The following is an 18,393-nucleotide window of genomic DNA, read 5'->3' as shown; positions in this document are numbered from 1 at the left end:
AGCCCTCCAGTGATTGGTGGCAGCTTGCAATGTAGCAGTAGAGAGCTAGCCAAGGAGGAGGGTAAGCAAAGCCGAACAGCGCAGCATAGCTGCCTGAGGAGGTGGAAGAGTGAGGTCAAGTTGAGAGGACTGTTTTAGGCACTGGGGATGTGGCTCAGCTGATAGATTGCCAACCTAGTGTGCGTGAAGCACTGGATTTACTGTCCAGGTTGCATAAAACTGGACATAGTGGTAGGTGCTTGTAATCTCAGCATTTGGGAGGTGGAGGCAGGAGAAATTAGTAGTTCATGGTCATCCTTAGCTACATAGTGAGCTTGAGGTAAGGCCAGCCTGGGCTACCTGAAACCCCAACACACAGGAAAGACAAGAGGACTGTGAGGACCATGCCAGAGAGTGCAGAAGTGGAGTGTGTTTATTGGAGAGGAGATGAGTCCACTTGAGTCTCATAGGGTCTTTTTGGAGAAAAGATTCTTGACTCCACTGCTTCAGGAACCACTGAAAACAGGAATCCCAGGCACAGCTGGGGGAGGAGCTGGAAACACACTCTTGGGAGCCTACAGCTTAGTGCTGGGAGGGGCACAGACCAGCTGGTACCCCAAATGAGGCACCCCAGTGGTCCCACTGTACTTGCAGCAAGCCAGACCATTGAGTGATGGTCTGCAAGCTGGCCCTGCCTGGCCCCCACCTGCCACTCTATGTCCCTGCCCTGCAGGTGTTGCTGCACCCTGTGGTCATCCTTCCTGTCTCTTTACATTATTCTCCCTGCATTTGCCACTGTGGGTGTGTTGCACTCAACAACTCAGTTGGTCTCTTGCAGTAGCCTTGGCCACCTTTCTGTCCCCAGCCTGCTCCTCAGCTCCCCCTCCCCCCTTAGAGTGTTCAGTGCTTCAGAGCAATTTCTGTGACTGAGAAACGAAGGCTAGATGTCCCACTTTCAGGATTTGGGGCTCAGCGGCAAGGAGTCCAGCACCTCGGACAGCGCCTGCCACCAAGTCCTTCCTCCAGGACAATGACTGGTAAAAGTGGGAGGCGGGCCCCACTCCAGTGGCAGCTATTTGCATAAGCATAAAGGAATCTGGAAGGAGGGGCCTTTGCTTTGGGCACCTTAAAAGGGAACCTGCTGTACCAGATACAAAAAACTTATTTTTGATTAAAAAATTTTAATGATTGGACACATTTTACTGTGTGGGAACAGAACAATCTCCATTTTGTACATTTTGCCCCTGGAAAATTTCAGTTTAAACAGAGCTCTCCAAACCCACTCAACACTGATTTTTCATTACCTCAACAATCTGGTTATTTCTCCTTTTAAGATGGAAGGAAGAGTTTAGCAATTTTGCTAGGTGTTTTTATAGCTTTGTTTTATAGCTTCAGAATTAAGATCCATAAGACATTTAATAGAAACCATGAATTCACATTCTCTCAGGTTGGACTTGGAAGGGAAGCTCACACTGGAAGCTTCTGTTCTTTAGATGACTGTAGAAAAATAAATTTTGGAATATTAAAGAAGATTTATGTTCCAGTCCCTGTCCTTAATGGCCTACATGACTTGGTTTTATTTTTTTAATTATTTATTATTTTTATTTTATGTGTATGAGTGTATTGTCTGTATGTATATAAGTGCACCCATGATGTACAATGTCTGCGGAGATCAGAAGAGGGCATCAGATCCCCTGGAACTGGAGTTACAGATGGTTGTTAGCTGCTATGTGGGTGCTGGGATTGGAACCTAAGCCCTATGCCAGAGCAGCCAGTTCTCTTAACCTCTGAGCCACCTCTCCAGCCCCACGACTTTTTTTTTTCTTAAGGCTAACTTTTTTTTTGAGACATGGTCTCATGTATGTAGCCCAAACTGTCCTCAAACTCACTGTGTAGCCTAGCATGACCTTGAACTGCTGATCCTCCTGCCATGCCTCCAGAGTGCTGAGATTGCAGGCATGTACCACCACCCCCGGTTCATGCAGTGCCAGGGGTTGGACTCAGTGCTTTGTGTATGCTACACAGGCATTCCACCCATTGAATTACCCCTGCATCCAAGGCTTATGCTTTTCTTAAAGATACGTTTTTCTTTAAGCAGAGATGACTTTGATTGTCAGTGGTCCATGTTTGGTGAAAACAAGGTGTGCTGGGAAACACCACCCTCAGACTGTTGGTCCCACTGGGTGGTAGCAGTGTTTAAGGAACTAGTTTCCACTTTTTGTCTCATGTTGTCCCCTCATCCAGAAGGTGAACATAAGGACTCTTCTTCCAGAAATAGCAGATGCTGTGCCATGTATGTTAAAGTTTTTGAGTACCAAAATCAAGGAAGTGTCAAGTTTCAAATGTAAATTTAGGACCATCAAGATGGTTCAGCTGGTAAAGGTATTTGCCACTGACCCTTGTGATCTGAGTTCAACCCTTGGTACCTACATGGTGGAAGGAGAGACTGGGCTCCTACAAGTTGTCCACTGACCTCTGCATCATACTTGAGTGAGTGTGGCTGGATTGAAAGAGCCACCAGGTGGGGCTCATGCTCAGGAAAGGAAGGCTGCACCCATGGTGAGCTCAAGCCTGGCAGGGGCCTTGGCAGCACCCAGGCTCAAGGTGGACCTGGGCACCAGCACACCGGGGGCAAAGCCAGGAGAATCCTGCCTGTCAAGAATTCTCCGAAAATATGATGATGAGAGAACAGTTTCTTTTTAAAAATTAATTTAATTTTTATTTCATGTGTATGAGTGTTATGCCTGCATGTGTGTAAGTGTACTTGTGTCGGGCAGTGCCCATGGAAGACAGAAGAGGGCGTCAGATCTCCTGGAACTGGAGTTATGGATGGTTGTTAGCCACCATGTGGGTGCTGGGATTCGAACCTGGGTCTTCTGCAAGAACGGCCAGTGCTCCTAACGACTGAGCCATCTCTCCAACCCAGAACATAGTTTCTTTTATGAGTTGTGTGGTGTACCCACCATCTCTTCTCCTGCATGGTCGCCTGCCATTCTGCAAAGTTTAGCTGCGTATTGCTGTAAAAGCAAACATCAGTTAGAGTTGGGCCTGGAACTCAGGGGAGTAGCCACGTGCAGCCAAGTAGGATTGTAAGGGAGGGAGGGGTCTTCTTTTCTTTCTTTCCTCCTTACTCTCCTGACTACCTATCTCTGTGAGGGCTCAGCCAGTCCTATCACAAGATTCCTCACCAGGCACAGAGGTGAGTGGGTGGCTTTGGCCTCCACACATGTGGCAGACATGATGTTGTCTCTGTCCCGGGCTGACTCATAGCAGAACAGGGCCACTCCTGAAAGCAGTCGTGTAGGCTGTACAGATATTTCTTGGAGTTTTCAGTGAAGGTGTTGACTGATGAGCATTGTACGAGTCAGACAGGTGGCCCTGGGAGGACACATTTCGGATGTCCCTGCAGAGTGATGCTGGGAAGGAAGCTAGGGGTGGGCAGGAAGCTAGGTGACCTGTGTGGGGCCTCTGCTTATGCTTCCCAGCTGTCCTCACTTCCTCTGGGCTCTGTCTCTACTGTGCCGCATCACTGCCACGCACTAGCTGATCCTACCTGAACTATTTCATCAACCACCTCCATTGTAGCCCCCAGCAGTCCAACGACCTGTGTGAATAGATAAAAATTCAGTTCTGTCCACCACAGCTGAGAGGCTTCTGTGCTTCTTACTGTACATAGGAGCCAGTACACATGCTGGGCCAAGCTGCATGACGCCTACCATGCCCTTCTCTGCTCATCTATGCAGGCTGTGACCCACAGGAGCTGGTCTCTGAGAAGGATGTCTGTTCCCTTGCTAGCTCCTCTTGTGTGACAGCTATGGACACCCATGTATCACCACACCTGCAGTTTTCATTCATGTTTTCACCATCTGTAAACATAGGCTTGCTTTTCTTTTAGCCAGCTGCTTTCCTATGGGCCTGGAGCTCCCCAGGGCAGGGACAGGCATGCTGATTCTCCAGGGGCCTCCGGTGGATCCTACTCAGGGGGGCACTTGGTACATGTGAAGAAGAGATGGAGCCAGGGCATGGGAGGGTGGCACCTCTGGAAAGCATGCTGTTATTTGAATGTGCTGGTGAACTGTGCCTGCAGGTGGGTTCAGCTGCTTTCTTTCCAAAGTAATAGGTGACAGCAGGCATCCTGCCTGGTCACTGGCCCCGGTCAGGCTCTGTCTCTGTGTCTGGAGGGTATTCTTTACTTTCTTTCTAATCAAGGGTTCCTGTGTTGGATAACATGGTCAGGAGGGCTAAGGGGAGAGTGGCTCCTTATCAGGATTTAGTCTCCATAGAAATGGCTTTGGCACAGAACTTTCTTTGTTTGCCTCCTTTCCTCCCTCCTTCCTTCCCCCCTTCTCTCCTTTCTTCCCACCTTTCCTCCCTCCCTCCCCCTCCATATTTCCTTCCATTTTGTTCCTTCCCATCCTTCCCTCCTCTTTTCATCTTCCCTTTTTTTGTTTGTTTCTTCCCTCTCTCCCTTCCTCCTTCCCCACGCCTCTGCATACAGTCATCATAGAGAGCTCTGCAACACTGAGAGGCCACTTCTCAGCCTTCCCTGTTTGATTTCTCCCACTTAGATCTTGTGCAGAAGAGTCCAACAGCAGCATTAAAAAAAGTAACCCCAGTGCTGAGGTTGTGGGAATAAGCCCTGACTTATGAGATGGTGGGAGGTTCATGGTGAATGATATATGTTCTCAGGAGTGATGCAGGAGTCCAAGAGGGAATGACCAATGAGCACTAGTAAGATGCAATGCATAGGGTGGGGGGTGGTTAACGGTGGCAGTCAGGTAGTGCCATAAAACAGGACCACAAAGATGAGGAAGATAGTTCAGGTGCGTATATGTCCTTTTCTGAATAGTTATATCTCAAAGTATAGTTCTTACCTCTTTCTCTTTCTACAAGAATCAATCTATGTCATGGCCAAGTAGTTTTTGGAAGGCACAGTGGGTATTCTTAGACTGACTCTCACAGTTACCTGGGTGACTACTGGAAGGTTTGTACTCCAGGATCCCTTTATCTGACCCAGTCAGAATCTTGGGTTTGGGAGTAGGGTTTGTGTGCCCAGTGTGTTTCATGAGCTCTGTAGGAGATACTTTGAGCAGAGATTGAGAACCAAAGCCTAGGCCAAGCATCTGTTAACTAGAAGATTCTGATAGGACACCCCCAAAACTCAAAGCCCTGCAGCAGCTGCCACCTGGTAAAACCTCTCCACATCTTCCACAGCAAGCAGTGGTATGTGAGGCTCCTGGAGAGAAGCTTCAGGAAGTTTATTGTCACATCCCTGCCTGAAATGCAGCATCTGCAAAAGAATGATGTCAGCTCCTCTGGGATGAGTGAGTACATGTCACTTGCAGAGAGAGAGTTGGGTGGGAACATTCTCCAAAGCATGATACATTGAATCTGCCAGCCTCTGCCAGCTTCTTCTGGGAGTTTCTTCTGAGCACCATTAATGGCTTTGCAGTGACATCATATGAGTAGGATGGTGAGACATTCGTGTTTGTCCTCCTGTGGGTCTTGGAGGTGCCTTGAAAGCATTCACAGCACCCTCAACCTTGGCCAGAGAAGCCTCTCTCTGGAGTGGACAGCAGTTAATGTAGAGACCCATAACTGGTCAAAGTACTGAGAATAATGACTGTTGCATGCTCAGCCCTAAATGGGACATCTATACCACTCCCCAGATACTCAGGGAGCATCACAGAAGAGGCAGTGGAAAGAATTTAAGAGCCAGAGGATAGGAAAGAGAGCTGTGAAATGAAACACTGTCTTCTGGACATGGCTTGGCCATTGCACTCATGAACTCACAGCAGCTGTGGTGACCTGCACCAGACCTACACAAGAACAAGCCTGTCAAAACTGCAGCACAGATGGGGAGGGGCTCCCAAGGCCACAGTCCTAGATGAGGAGCTGTTGGTAGTTGATGGCTGCTGGGGGAGAGAAGCCAGTTTTCTTTAGGGGTGTGGCCATTGATAGTTTGCCCATGCCCAAGTGAATGGCTGGCTGTGGCCAGTGCAATGGGCAGCACTAACTGAATTCAATTAAAAAGGACATGAAATTGGGAGGGATGTATACTGGAGAGGCCCAAGAAAGATTTGGAGGGAGTGGGGTAGATATGATCAAACATTGTATACATGTATGAAAATGTCCAAAGATTAAGTAAAAATGTTATTTAAAACTTGCAGAGAACAACTCCACAAGCAACAGAGGACAACTTAGAAAGGACAAAAATGCTGAAAACACTCAGTTGACTCATCACAAGATGAAAAACTGTGCTTGTTTGGTGACTTAAAAAAAATAAAACTTCACGAATGTGTTATCTGAGCCAAGCTTTGCACATTGGCAACCTGGGAGGTGGCTGTGGTCAGTGGCTGTGGTCAGCACCTGTGGTCCTGGAGGCAGCTCCTGTCTGCACCTGGGTTTTGTGTCCTTCACAGTTTTGAATGACCTATAGGGCATGCATCTACAGTGCACCACAGCAGCCAGCTTCTTACCTCCTGCCACTCCCTGGTCACTGGGAGTCCCTTGGGTTTCCTCCTGCTTATCTAGAAGCATCCACACTCCCTTGCGAGCTCTCTGAAGATCTGGAGTTTCTGTACTCAATTTTATTTTATTTTTTAATATTATTTGTTATTTCTTTCTTGATCAGGGTGTGTGTGTGTGTGTGTGTGTGTGTGTGTGTGTGTGTGTGTGTGTGTGCGTGTGTGTCTGTCTGTGTGCGCACCACATTGCATGGCAGTCAGAGGACAACTTGCAGGAGTCAATTCCCTTCTTCCGCATGTGGATCCTTGAAGATCAAATTCAAGTTGTCAGGCTTGACAAGTTTATTGGCTGAACTATCTTGCCCCATCTCTCTGGCTTTTTGGTTTTAGTCTTATGTTTGCATCTTCACTGTGACATAACTAACCTCCATCAGTCGCTTTCAAGAGTGGATTGCCATCCTAGAGAAAGCCCTTCCATCAAGGAATGCCACTCAGCTAGTACAAGCCGGCTTTCTGCCATGTCCTATGGTGACAGCTGTGTGGAACCTGCGACCACCGTTGGTGAATGCCTGTGATTCGGACTCTGCCCTGATTCGGTGGGCTCAGACCACAGAAGTTTGTCTATAGCTCTTGTTGTATAGTTCTTTGGTCTGTTTGGTGAGGTGTCCCTTGATAGATTTCAGATGTCAGCCTGATATTACACCTGGGGACGTGTCTGTGCTGTGAGTATCCTAGCTCAGCATGCAGCCTGGACTAACCATGGACTGTGGACTCTCCCAGAGGCTTATGAAATAAGACTTCCTTTCTAAGAAGGCATTGAGGCCCCTCAGCTTGGGGTGGGAATGTGGCTTCCACCTGCCATCTTGTACACCTCGGAAGGGCAGAATAGACTGCTATATTTCAGCCGGATACAAGTGACCACAGACTTGGATGTATATAGTGCCACTCAAATCTACCTCGAAGTCCCTGTGGGCTTAGGCCTAAAGCCATCATCTGGGTGGCCAGATACCTTCTCCTGGAAGGCTGAACTGCCTGGTTGATGATGGAATTTGGCTTCTGGTCACAGCACTAAGGCTCATCAGTTCTAGCTTCTGGATGGGAGCCATACCCCTTTCATCTCCAGCAGCCCTCACCTGGCCTTGAGCAAGCCTTATGCTATCTGCAAGATGGGCTTCTTCATATATCCTGCCCCAGTCAAGGGTGATACAGCCCTGACGTTTGCCCTCCTCTGCTGCTTGGGAGGACATCTCAGATTCTCTCTGCTCTGAGTTAATGGTGTGGGTTGGTGGGCTCACTTCAGGGTGTGTTTGCCACAGCACCATGTTCAGATGGACAGATAGGGCTGACTCTGGGAGTTGGGTTTGAGTCTCTTCCCAGACCACATTACATTAAAATCTGGTTATTTCATCTGAGAGGAGGGAGAGGCTAAGTGCTCTGCTGTAGTCTGGGTTGTTTATGGCTAAATAACTAGCAGTGATCAGTTGGAGCTGGACACCATGGGGGCTCTTCTGCTAGTCTGGGCCAGTTGCCCACTGATGGTCCTGCATCCATTGATCTGGGCCTGGGTAGTCCCAGAGAGAGGTTCTCTTGTGTCTGTCCCTGGTGCTGGTGGTGACTGTGTATCTCTGTCCACTGTGTCTCATCCCTGGGGAGGCTGTCCCAAGCACCTTTCCGTGTCATTTCCAGGGAGACTCAAGGGCAAGAGTAGAGACGGAAGACTTTTCAAAGTCTTTGCTTGGAAGTTAAACAGCATCGTTTCTGACACACTATGTTGATGGAAAGCAACACACCCATTCAGTTGTTATGGGAGGTGTCACCCAAGTTCTCTCAGGGTCCCCTGCTCCTGACATGGCAGACGAACCACATACCACATCTTTATCTGAATTTTTCGTAGTTTATATCCTGGGTAGGGTGGGGAATAAAGTAACTTACAAAGGCAAACACCCAACGCTGCACAAAAGGCCAACACCCAGTGCCCTGTGTCACCCTGTGGTTCAGCGGCCCATCGTTCCAGATTATTTCTGCCCATAGTCTCTGTTAGCTTTCCCTCACACCTTGTGGGCCTGCAGTCTGGCCCCAGGTTGGTAAATGTCCCCTCTTGCTTCCATTTGGGTGAGACACCAGGGCCGATTGCTGCCACCTTCTCAGCTTCTGTTCCCAAAATGGCACCAACTCTCCTCCCTCCTTGGCTAACTCTCTGCAGCGACCTCTCTGTAGCTAACTCTCTGTAGCCAATTCTCTGCAGCAGGCCCCGCTCCTAGGAAGGAGAAATAAGTACCCCTAGGGACACAGGAGGAATAGACCTCACCCTTAACAGGAGGGGTGAGAGAGTCAGTGCAAAGACTCTTGCATGCAGGGATGGAGGACCTGTTGTAACTGAATATCTAAGCAGTCTTCTGGTCTTCCTTGGTGTATTAGGGTTCTCTAAAGAAACAGAACTGATATATGAATGTATATGCATCTATATGAATATATATGTGCATGGGTGTGTGCGTGTTTGTGTGTGTGTGTGTGTGTGTGTGTGTGTGTGTGTATGAGTGATTTATTAGCGTGGCTTATGCAACAACATGGTCTGGGTCCAACAATGACTGTTCACATTGGAGAGGCTGAAAATCCAGGAGTTGCTTGCTTAACAAGGCTGGATGTTTCAGTAATCCCAACCTGGCACTGAAGGCCTGGAGGATTCTTGGAGAGCCTCTGGTCTTCAGTCTGCATTGGAGGCCCCAAGAAACTGGTTCTAATGTGAATGAAGGAATGCAGTGGTGGCAGCAACAGGAGAGATGAGCTCACCAGTGAGAGTGAAGGCAAGCAGGAAAATGCTTCTTCCCTGTGCTTTCGTCTGGGCAGACCCCCACGTTTAGGGTGGGCCTTCCAGCTTCAAATAATCAGATCAAGAAAGTCTCTCACAAGAGTGACCATCGGCTTGCTTTTCAAATGACTCCAGATCTGGTTAAGTTGACAACCAAGATTAGCATCACACCCAGCAAGCAAATGACAGAGTTGGTATCCACATACATTTGTCTGTCTGCAATTGGAGTCTGGCACATGACTCTTGTAGTCGTGTGGTCCTAGCAGTCACGTAGCTGCTGTCCTAGCTGAGTGGCACTCACTGCAGAGCCAACGGTGAGATTTTTCTTTTCCTGTCCGGCTGTTTCTCTTCTTTCCTTCTACCTGTTCCCCAGCTTTCATTATGACAGTTGTAAAGTGCATCTTATTCCTAACTCTGATCCTTCGTGCTTAAAGTCTTGTTTTTCCAGACTTCCTTGCTGAAGAAAAAAAAAAAAAAGTAAAAGCGTATCTTATCAGAGCCTATTCCTAGAAACCCTATCATTCAGGATTTTACTTTAAAATTGCCTTGCATTCTGCAACGATAAGCAGGGGCTTTGGCTTCAGCTGAATCCTTCACATCGGATAAATCACAGATATGGCCAGCATCATAAAATAATATTCCAGCGCTATAAGCCTCAAATAATTTTAATATGAATGTTATTCTGCCACACGATGGGAATAAATGTGTTACATTTTTATTATGAAAAGAATACCAATTTACTATAAAGTGTATGCATAATGCATAAAAATATAATTCTACCCACATAAATGTTGCTATTTATGTTGCCGACTATAAAAGGCATTCAACGTTTAATTAACAATAATTTTGAGAATATGTGAGTGTTCTTTTTTGACAGCAGAGTACTGTGTATTATGTCAGCACTATCTCTTGGCTAGAATTTACTTGGGCTGGGGGAGTAATGGGGATAATGGTAATTAAGTATGTTGGAGATCCTGCATGAGATTCTTTGTATATTTTTAATTGAATTTTTGTGCATTTCATATAATATATCTTAATCATATTAGCATCCTCACCATAGCCCCCACCCCCCAGACCTCATCCATCTTGTCATACATGTTAAGGTCTGTTGAGTCAAGTCTGTGTCCCCAAATATCTCTTGGTATGAGGTCCCGCACTGGAGCCTCATCAGCATAGCTAGTGTCACTCTCCAATAGAAGACCAATTCTCCCTCACCAAACAGTGATCAGCCACCAACAACAGTCCCCAGCTGAGGTTGGGGCTCCCACCCATTTTCCCAGTTCTATGCTGGTTTTTGTCTGGTTTGAGTTTGCATGGGTCTGTACATACTGTCACCATTGCTGTAATTTCATATGAGCAAGCTCCCAGAAGCCTGGAAAACTGTTTCCCTATTGTCATCCACCACCTTTGGTTCTTTCAATCTTTCCACCCCCTCTTCCACAATTTTCCCTGAGCCCTGGGTCACTGAGGTTTAATATAGGAGTCCTATCCAGGGACACACACTCTGCAGACTCCTAGTCTCTACATTTTGGTCAGTGTGGCTCTCTGTGTTAATCGTCCCCTGCATGAGATTCTTGGTGTGTGTGTGTGTGTGTGTGTGTGTGTGTGTGTGTGTGTGTATGTGTTCGTTCATGTGTGTTCTAGGCACATGTATGTGTGTGGGTAGCTTGGGTGCATGTAGAGCTCAGAGGGCAACCTTGACTGGCATTCCCCAGATATTGTACATGTGCTTTTTGTTGTGTTGTTTTCGTTTTGAGGGGAGAAAGAATCTTTCATTGGCCAGAAATTCACCAAGCAGGCTATACTGGCTGGCCAATGAGCACCTAAGATCCATCCATTTCTGCCTCCCCAGTGCTGGGATTGTAAGTGTGCACCACCACACTGAACTATTTATGCATGGGTTCTGGGAATGAAACTCTGGTCCTCAGTTTTCATGGCAAACACTTCTTTGACTGACCTGGCCCCTGGGCCCAATCTGCACGAGAGCCTGTGTGTGTCTCAGTCCGTTTCACACTCCCAGTGCCCTGGGAAGCAGGCGCTGCCACTACCCTTGCTGACAATTGAGGTCTATTCCTCCCTCTCACCCCGTGTCTCCTCTGGAAAAGGGTACTGACCTGGCTCTACACTCTGCCTGAGACTTCTCTGTAAGTGTAATAAATAATGAATGTTCTCCTGTCCTGGAATAAACTTTAATATCAGAGTAATTCTAAATTTTCTAATTATGAATGTCTTTGAAATTAAAAACTGGTCAGCAGGAGCCTCTTTCACCTGCATCATATCCGAGGGCATCAATTAATAGTGTGTGAGGGCAGAAATGTGATCTGAAGTGAAGCAACAGGAAGTGGGGCTAGAAAATAAAAAATCAAGGACCTCTCCAAGCTCTGTGCAGACAGACTGTGGGGCCCAGGGACTCCCCAATGCCCCAATGGCATTTTCTCCTCCACAGATAATGAATGTGAGTTCAGAGATGTTAACTAGCATGCCTAAAGTTACACAGCTAAGTGAATGGTGTGGAATTTGAACCTAGATTTGACCCTGAAGGCCAGAACTTCCTTTTGCCCCAGGTACTGTCCATGGAGTGAGGATGTGTTGTGTGCCCAGGGAGGACCTTGGTCAAAGAAGTGGGGATAAATGACTCCCAGGTCACTGGAAAGAAGAGATAGGACAGTTTTTTTTTAAATTTTGCATCTTAATCTAATAATATTTTTATATATTTTCAATTGAATTCTTGTGATTTTCATACAATATAATACAATTTGATGGTATTTCGATCTCCTCCCCTATCTATACCTCCCCTTATTGCCCACCCACCCAATTTAATGTACTCTCTACACATTCATATATATATGTGTATATATATAATGTGTGTGTATGTGTGTATATGTATATGTATATGTATATGTATGTATAATAAGGCCTAAAGAGTCTAATTTGTGTCCCTAAATGTCCTTCGGTATGGGCCCATCCATTGGAGCTTGGCTAACCTACCAAGAGTTCCATACTTAAAAGAGACTATCTCTGCCCCTCCCAGAAGCCATCAGTTGTCACAGTTTCCTTAGGTGGTTTGGTGGTTTGAATGAAAATATCCCCCATAGACTCTAAGTATTTGTCCCTAGTTGGTGGTGCTGTTTTGAGAGGTTTTCTAAGATGTGACCTTGCTGGAGGAAGCACTTCACTGGGGACATGGTTAGAGAGTTCTTAAGCCTTGCTGGGTTTCCAGTCACTCTCTGCTTCCTGTGTCTTCTTGAAGATGTGATTGTACTTAGCTTTCTGCTCCTGCTCTGGCCGCCTCACCATGCCTCTCCGCCGTGATGGACTGTAGTTCGTCTTGAACCTGGAACTGTAAGGTCAAATAAATTCTTCCTTCTTTAAGTTGCCTTGGTCAATATTTTTGTCGCAGCAACAGAAAAGTAACTTATTCGGGTGGGGTCAGAGCATCTTACCGCCTTTCTCATGTGTGTGCTAGGATTTTTTTTTCTTGGTTTGTGCTTTCTTGGTACTTGTGCATGTTGTCACCATTGCTGCGAGGCCATTTGAGTAACTGATCATCTGTCTGAAAATTCTGTTTCCTTGTGATCATCAACTACCTCTGGCTCCTACAATCTTTCTGCTCTCTCTTCTGCAATGATCTCTGACCCTTGGGAGGCAGAAGTTTGATATAACCGTCCCACTCAGGAATAAGCACTCTGAATCCTCTTGTTCTCTGCACATTGGCCAGTTGTGGGGTTCTGTGTAAATCACCATCTGCTGCATAAGGAAATTTCTCTGGTGAGAGCTGAGAGATGCATTACTCTATGGGTATAACAATAAGTCACTAAGAGTCAGTTTAATATAACTATTTAGTACAAAACTAGTATTACTAAATAGTTATTGTATGAAACATTCTTAGGTTCTGTGACCTGCCTAGCCACAGACTCTGTGCTGGATAGCTTTAGTTGCCCACTTGACACACCTGGTTAGAGAGAACCTCAGTTGAGGAACTGTCTCCATTGAATTGACCCGTGACAATGTCTGTGGGGCATTTTCTTGACTGTTGAGTGATGTAGGAGGGCCCAGCCCACTGTGGACAGGTGTTCCTTTATTGTATAAGAAAGCAGGCAAAGCACAGGCCAGGGAAGCAAGTCAGTAAGCAGTGTATCTCCAGGGTCTGTGCTCCAGGTTCCTGCCCTGAGTTCCTGCCTTGGTTTCCCTTGATGATGGACTGTGCTGCAAGACAAATAACCCAAGCTGGTTTTGATCGGCATTTTTATCACAGCAACTGAAAGTAACTAGAACAGGTTCCTAAGCCTGATATCAAATCAGCATTTATTTACTAGGCATACTAATGTGTTTCATTATGACCTTTTCATATGTGTATATAATGTTGATCATATTCCCCCCTCCTTCATTGTTCACTTCCTTTCCCCAGACAGTGCCCCTTCTGCTTTTGTGTGTGTGTGTGTATGTGTGTGTGTGTATGTGTGTGTATGTGTGTGTCTTCCAAAAAAAGGAGCATTGGCACCTTACTACACTGAAGAAAATGTCCCTCCTCTATCAACCATCAAATTGCTATAGATAATCAGGAAGGGGTGAGGCACCTCCCAACTCCATGACAGAACACTGATGGGTCCAATCTTGTGCAGGCTTTGTGCTGCTGAGAGTTCAGGAGTGCAATGGCCATGCCATTGCTTGAAGACAGCATCCCACAACACTACACAGTACCCCAGCTTTCACAATCTTTCTACCCCTCGCAGCGTTCCCCGAACCATAGGTGAGGTTGACATAGACTTTCCATTTAGGGCTGAGCCCTCAACAGTCACTTACTCTCAGCACTTTGACCAGTTAGGAATCTTTTTGGTAACCATTGCCCACTGTAAGAGATAGGTTTTGTTGCACCAGGAAGACTGGGGAGAAGCACAATTGATGATTCTGTATTTTCCGTGGATGTTCCCTCCAGGTGTGTGTGTGTGTGTATACATACGTACAAATCTGTATGGATCTGTGTGCATCTGTGTATGTGTGTATATGCGTGCTGCTACTTGTACATATTGATCACTAAAATAAATGCATGCACATGGATAAGTGTGTGTGTGTGTGTGTGTGTGTGATGGCACCACATGTGGAGGTCAGATAACAACTTGCTGGAATCAGTTCTCTGTTCCTACTGTGTAGGTCCCAAGGATAGAACTCAGGTCATCAAGCTTGGTGGCAAGTGCCTTTACCCACTGAGCATCTCTCCAGCCCTACATACGGTACTTCTTAACTCTAAAGTGTAGAACTTTACTGCCCTGAAAGTCCTTTCCTCCAGGCTGTGAGGCATACCAGGGAAACCAGGAGCTGATACAGACACAGCCTTCAGGATGTATTTGCAACTTCTGCTCCACCCATCGCTCAACATGTATTTGTCCTCCATTTCCTGTCTTGCAGGAGTTCATTCAGCTGGCAAAGAGACTGGTTAGTGATCCTGCATTAGAGAAAGAAATCGTGGCCAATGGAAGGGAATACGTGAAGAGACATCATTCCTGGCAGGTGGAAAGAGACACCTACCAGCGCCTCATCAGGAAGCTGGAGACCAGCTAGGAGGATTAAGTGATGGAAGCCTGTGCTGCCACAGGCTGGCTTGGGGTAGACATCAAGAGATGGGAGCCCGTCTTGGACCGTTGGAATCAGATTCCCTAACAGTACCTCTCCATCCCTCCAGTGCTACAGACATAGTTCAGAAATGCTTCCAGCTCAGTCCAGGTGGGCTTATGGCTCAATCCTGAAAGTGCTCATGGCTTAGTCCCAGAAGTGCTTACAGCTCAGTGCCAATGATGGAGGTGCATCTCAGGGACTTTTGGGGGAGAATTGGAAGAGCTGCTTTTACAACTTTCTTGTGGACAATAGAGGCTTCTTTTTTAAGCAACCACTGCAGACCCTTTCCCTGTCTGCCGAGTGATCTGTGCCTGTCATTGCCTGTTCATGAAGCAGAAATGCAAAGGTCACGGCTGCCAACTATGTGGAACTGGCAGCATTTTTGATGTGACAGTGACCTGCAGCCCATCCCAGGATCCTCGGACATGTCGGGGCCTGGGCTCTTGCCAGTGTGCTGATCTAAGCCCTGGAGGTATCACTCCTCACTGGTGCACCCAAGAGATGAATTTGCTTCTGGAAGAGGTCAGGCTGCCCTGCAGGCCCAGCTCACCTCCTGTATCACACTGGGGAGGCTAGAAGATGACTGGATAGCCTGTGTGATGGTAGCAACATCACAGGATCAGAGAACAAATGTTGAATGGGTCACAAGCTGCCAGTCCATGGTGGGACTGAGACCATGACTGTGTGACGTCACCGAGGCACAGGGAGATGGGGAGTATTTTGATGGGATCTCCCCACACCAGCACATGGCTCCGCCTGTTTCCTCGAATAACTGTGTTCTGGGAGCAACTCCACTGAGTCCTGAAACCGTTGGATACCAGCGAGTATTTGCTACAGTGAGAAGGTCATAGAATGTCCACTGGCTCTAAAGCAAGCCGCTTGGGGGAGAAAGAGGAAGGCAGCCAGGGGTAGCCACATGGGGAGTGTTGAAGTTTGTCAGCCTCTGGAGGGAGCTGGAGAGTAAGCGTTCTTACTATCCTTGCTCTCACTGTGAAGATAAACGCTGGCTTTCGTTCTTAAAAAAAGCTCAAAGCAACATCTTGTTTAGAGAGAAGCAGGCTGGAAGGAAACTTTGTAAGCCAGCACCTCAGGGATGAGAGCAGCTCACTTTGATTCTGGGTCATGTAATTCAGCATTCCATTCTGTACCTCAGATACAGCCCAGTCACTTCACAATGGCCACCAGCTGAGGCAGCAGGTGTCCCTTGCTCCTTGAGCTCCAAGCACGGGGGTGGGGGGGGAGGGGAGTGTTGGGAGAGCAATGTCTCCCTTCTTTGGGCCCTAAGTTGTGTTGAGGTCTTGCTTCCCTGGGCACAGGGAGCAGGAGGGAGAGATGAAACCTTCATTCCAAGGGCAGCTCTCTGAGCCTGGAGTTCAGTGCCACTTCAGAGAGGCACTGGGAGGTCCATTGTCACTGATGTTTGTAATGTGCACACATACCATGTACTTTGGGAAAGGGCGGGTTCTTAAATCAATAAAGTGTGTCACCATCAGCCATACAAAAACAACTGCTATTCATTTACAGGGGCATGTCCTGTGGGAAGCAGCCCCTCCTACCAGTGCTCCTGAGGAAGCCAACACTGGTACAGAGTGTCTGACCAGAAGAGTTGAACATGCAGCCTTGCTCTTGTACTAAAGTGTGGTAGTCAGTTTTCCCTTGGAATAACAGACACCTGAATAGCTGACTATAAAGAGAAGTTTCTAGGGGCTGGAGAGATGGCTCAGCAGTTAAGAGTACTGGCTGCTCTTGCAGAGGACCTGGGTTTGATTCCCAGCACCCATATGGCAGCTAACAACTATCCATAACTCCAGTTCCAGGGAATCTAATACCCTTTCTGACCTCCGTAGGCATTGCATGACATGGCATAGGTAAATACATGGGTGTACTTACATACATGCAGGCAATATGCTCATACATATAAAATAAAAATAATTTTTTTTTAAAAAAGAGGAGTTTCTGTTGGCTCGCAGTTTGGAGGTTATAGTCCATCCTGGTGGTCCCATTGTTCTGGGCCTGTGGTAAAGAAACACATCCTTATAGGAATGATTGCGAGAGCAAAACCACTCCCCTCATGTGTAGGAAGTGAAATAAGAGAAGAATGATGTCCCAGACTCACCAAGGGCAGACCCTCCATGGCCTCAAGAATTCCCAGTAGGTTCCTGTTACAGGCTTCATCCATCAGCTCTGGCAGCACCCTGGGGGCAGGGTGAAACTCTCCCTTATACAAATGTGCTTTTGCGGGGAGCTGTCACTTAAAATGTGAGATGTGAGAGTGACTTCTGGCAGTGCTCTAGATGGTTTGGGTTTTGTTTTCTTTAGCTTTGATGTTTAGACATTTTGTATTTTGCTTTCAGTTTGCTGGATACAAGTTCAAGGGACTCAGAGCACGTTTCAGAGAGAGCAGATGCCATCAGCTTCAGATATGGGGAGACACCTGTACTGTTAGTGTAAATGATGCTCAAAAGTAAGCCTTTGAGTGGGAGCTGTGCTGTTGCACAAGGCTCAGCGTCTGTGGCGATTGTTGCTATGGCTCCTCTTTGAACTATCACCAGCCCCTTCCCTGACGCTCACCAAGAGGCTTTATTTTGTATGTGTGTGAGGGAAAGGGGGACACACAGGCCATGGCCTGCATGTGGAGGTCAGAGGACAACTTTCGGGGCTCATTTCTCTCCTTCCACTATGTGTGTTCTGGAATTGAACTCGGTTTAGGCTTGGCTGCAAATGCCTTTACCCACTGAGTCATGTCACCAGCCCAGGGACTGTGTGGCTGCCCTTTTGAGTGGGCTTGTGCTGTGGGTTGCTGTGAGTCTCTGTGTGTGAGACACCTGAACCACACAGGCCCAGGTGGGAGGTTTGCAAAGGTTTGAACACTTAACTGGCACTTTGGCTTCAAGTGTCTGTCACACTGTGGCAGCAGCCCGGGCAGAAGCGCTTCGTATCACTCTATAACCTTCTCCTTAGCTGGGCTCCTGGTCATTGAACTCACCTCCCCTCTCATTTATCTACAGATCCCTTTGAGTTGGGCCAGGCCTCTGCCTGTTTTGTGCTGCTGTGGCAGGACATGGCGGGCCGGCTGATGTATGAGGTGAGGAAGTGAATTATCTCCTGGGTCTGAGCTACCAGTCTGAGCAGCAGGAGCCCAAATTCACCTTCCTATGGTGATCACACATATAAGATAGGGCTGAACTTGTGCTTTTATTTATTTATTTTTATTTTTTAAGTGTATGTGTATATTGCTAGCATGTATGTAAGTGCACCCATGCAATGCCCACGGAGGACAGAAGAGGCTGTCAGATCCCCTGGAACTGGAGTTACAGACAATTGTTAGCTACCATGTGGGTGCTGGGATTCAAATCCCAGTCTTTTGCAAGAACAGCCAGTGTTCCTAACCACTGAGCCATCTCTCCACCCTAAACTTGTGCTTTTATAAGAAACCCATTCTTGTTTCCCCTGCTCCCAAGAAAACTCACTCTAAATGAGCCCCAATCTCCCCAACTGACATCAACTTACGCAAGATATAAACTC

General features: G+C 47.2%; 1 protein-coding gene across 2 annotated transcripts in view; it reads left to right on the top strand.

Moving 5' to 3' along the window:
• Glt1d1 (glycosyltransferase 1 domain containing 1) overlaps positions 1 to 16,596 on the top strand; it is a 99,652-nt gene extending 83,056 nt beyond the window's left edge. For both annotated transcript variants that reach the window (XM_029556452.1, XM_008853786.3), the window contains one exon: positions 14,662 to 16,596. In XM_029556452.1, the coding sequence (XP_029412312.1) occupies positions 14,662 to 14,814 (153 nt within the window). In that variant the 3' untranslated portion in view covers positions 14,815 to 16,596. The remainder of the gene's footprint in view (positions 1 to 14,661) is intronic.
• The last annotated feature ends 1,797 nt before the right edge of the window (positions 16,597 to 18,393 follow it).

Source organism: Nannospalax galili, unplaced genomic scaffold (assembly GCF_000622305.1).
Source record: "Nannospalax galili isolate Female #2095 unplaced genomic scaffold, S.galili_v1.0 scaffold566, whole genome shotgun sequence".
NCBI classification, from domain to species: Eukaryota; Metazoa; Chordata; class Mammalia; order Rodentia; family Spalacidae; genus Nannospalax; species Nannospalax galili.
This window is presented reverse-complemented; position numbering and strand designations above follow the sequence as displayed.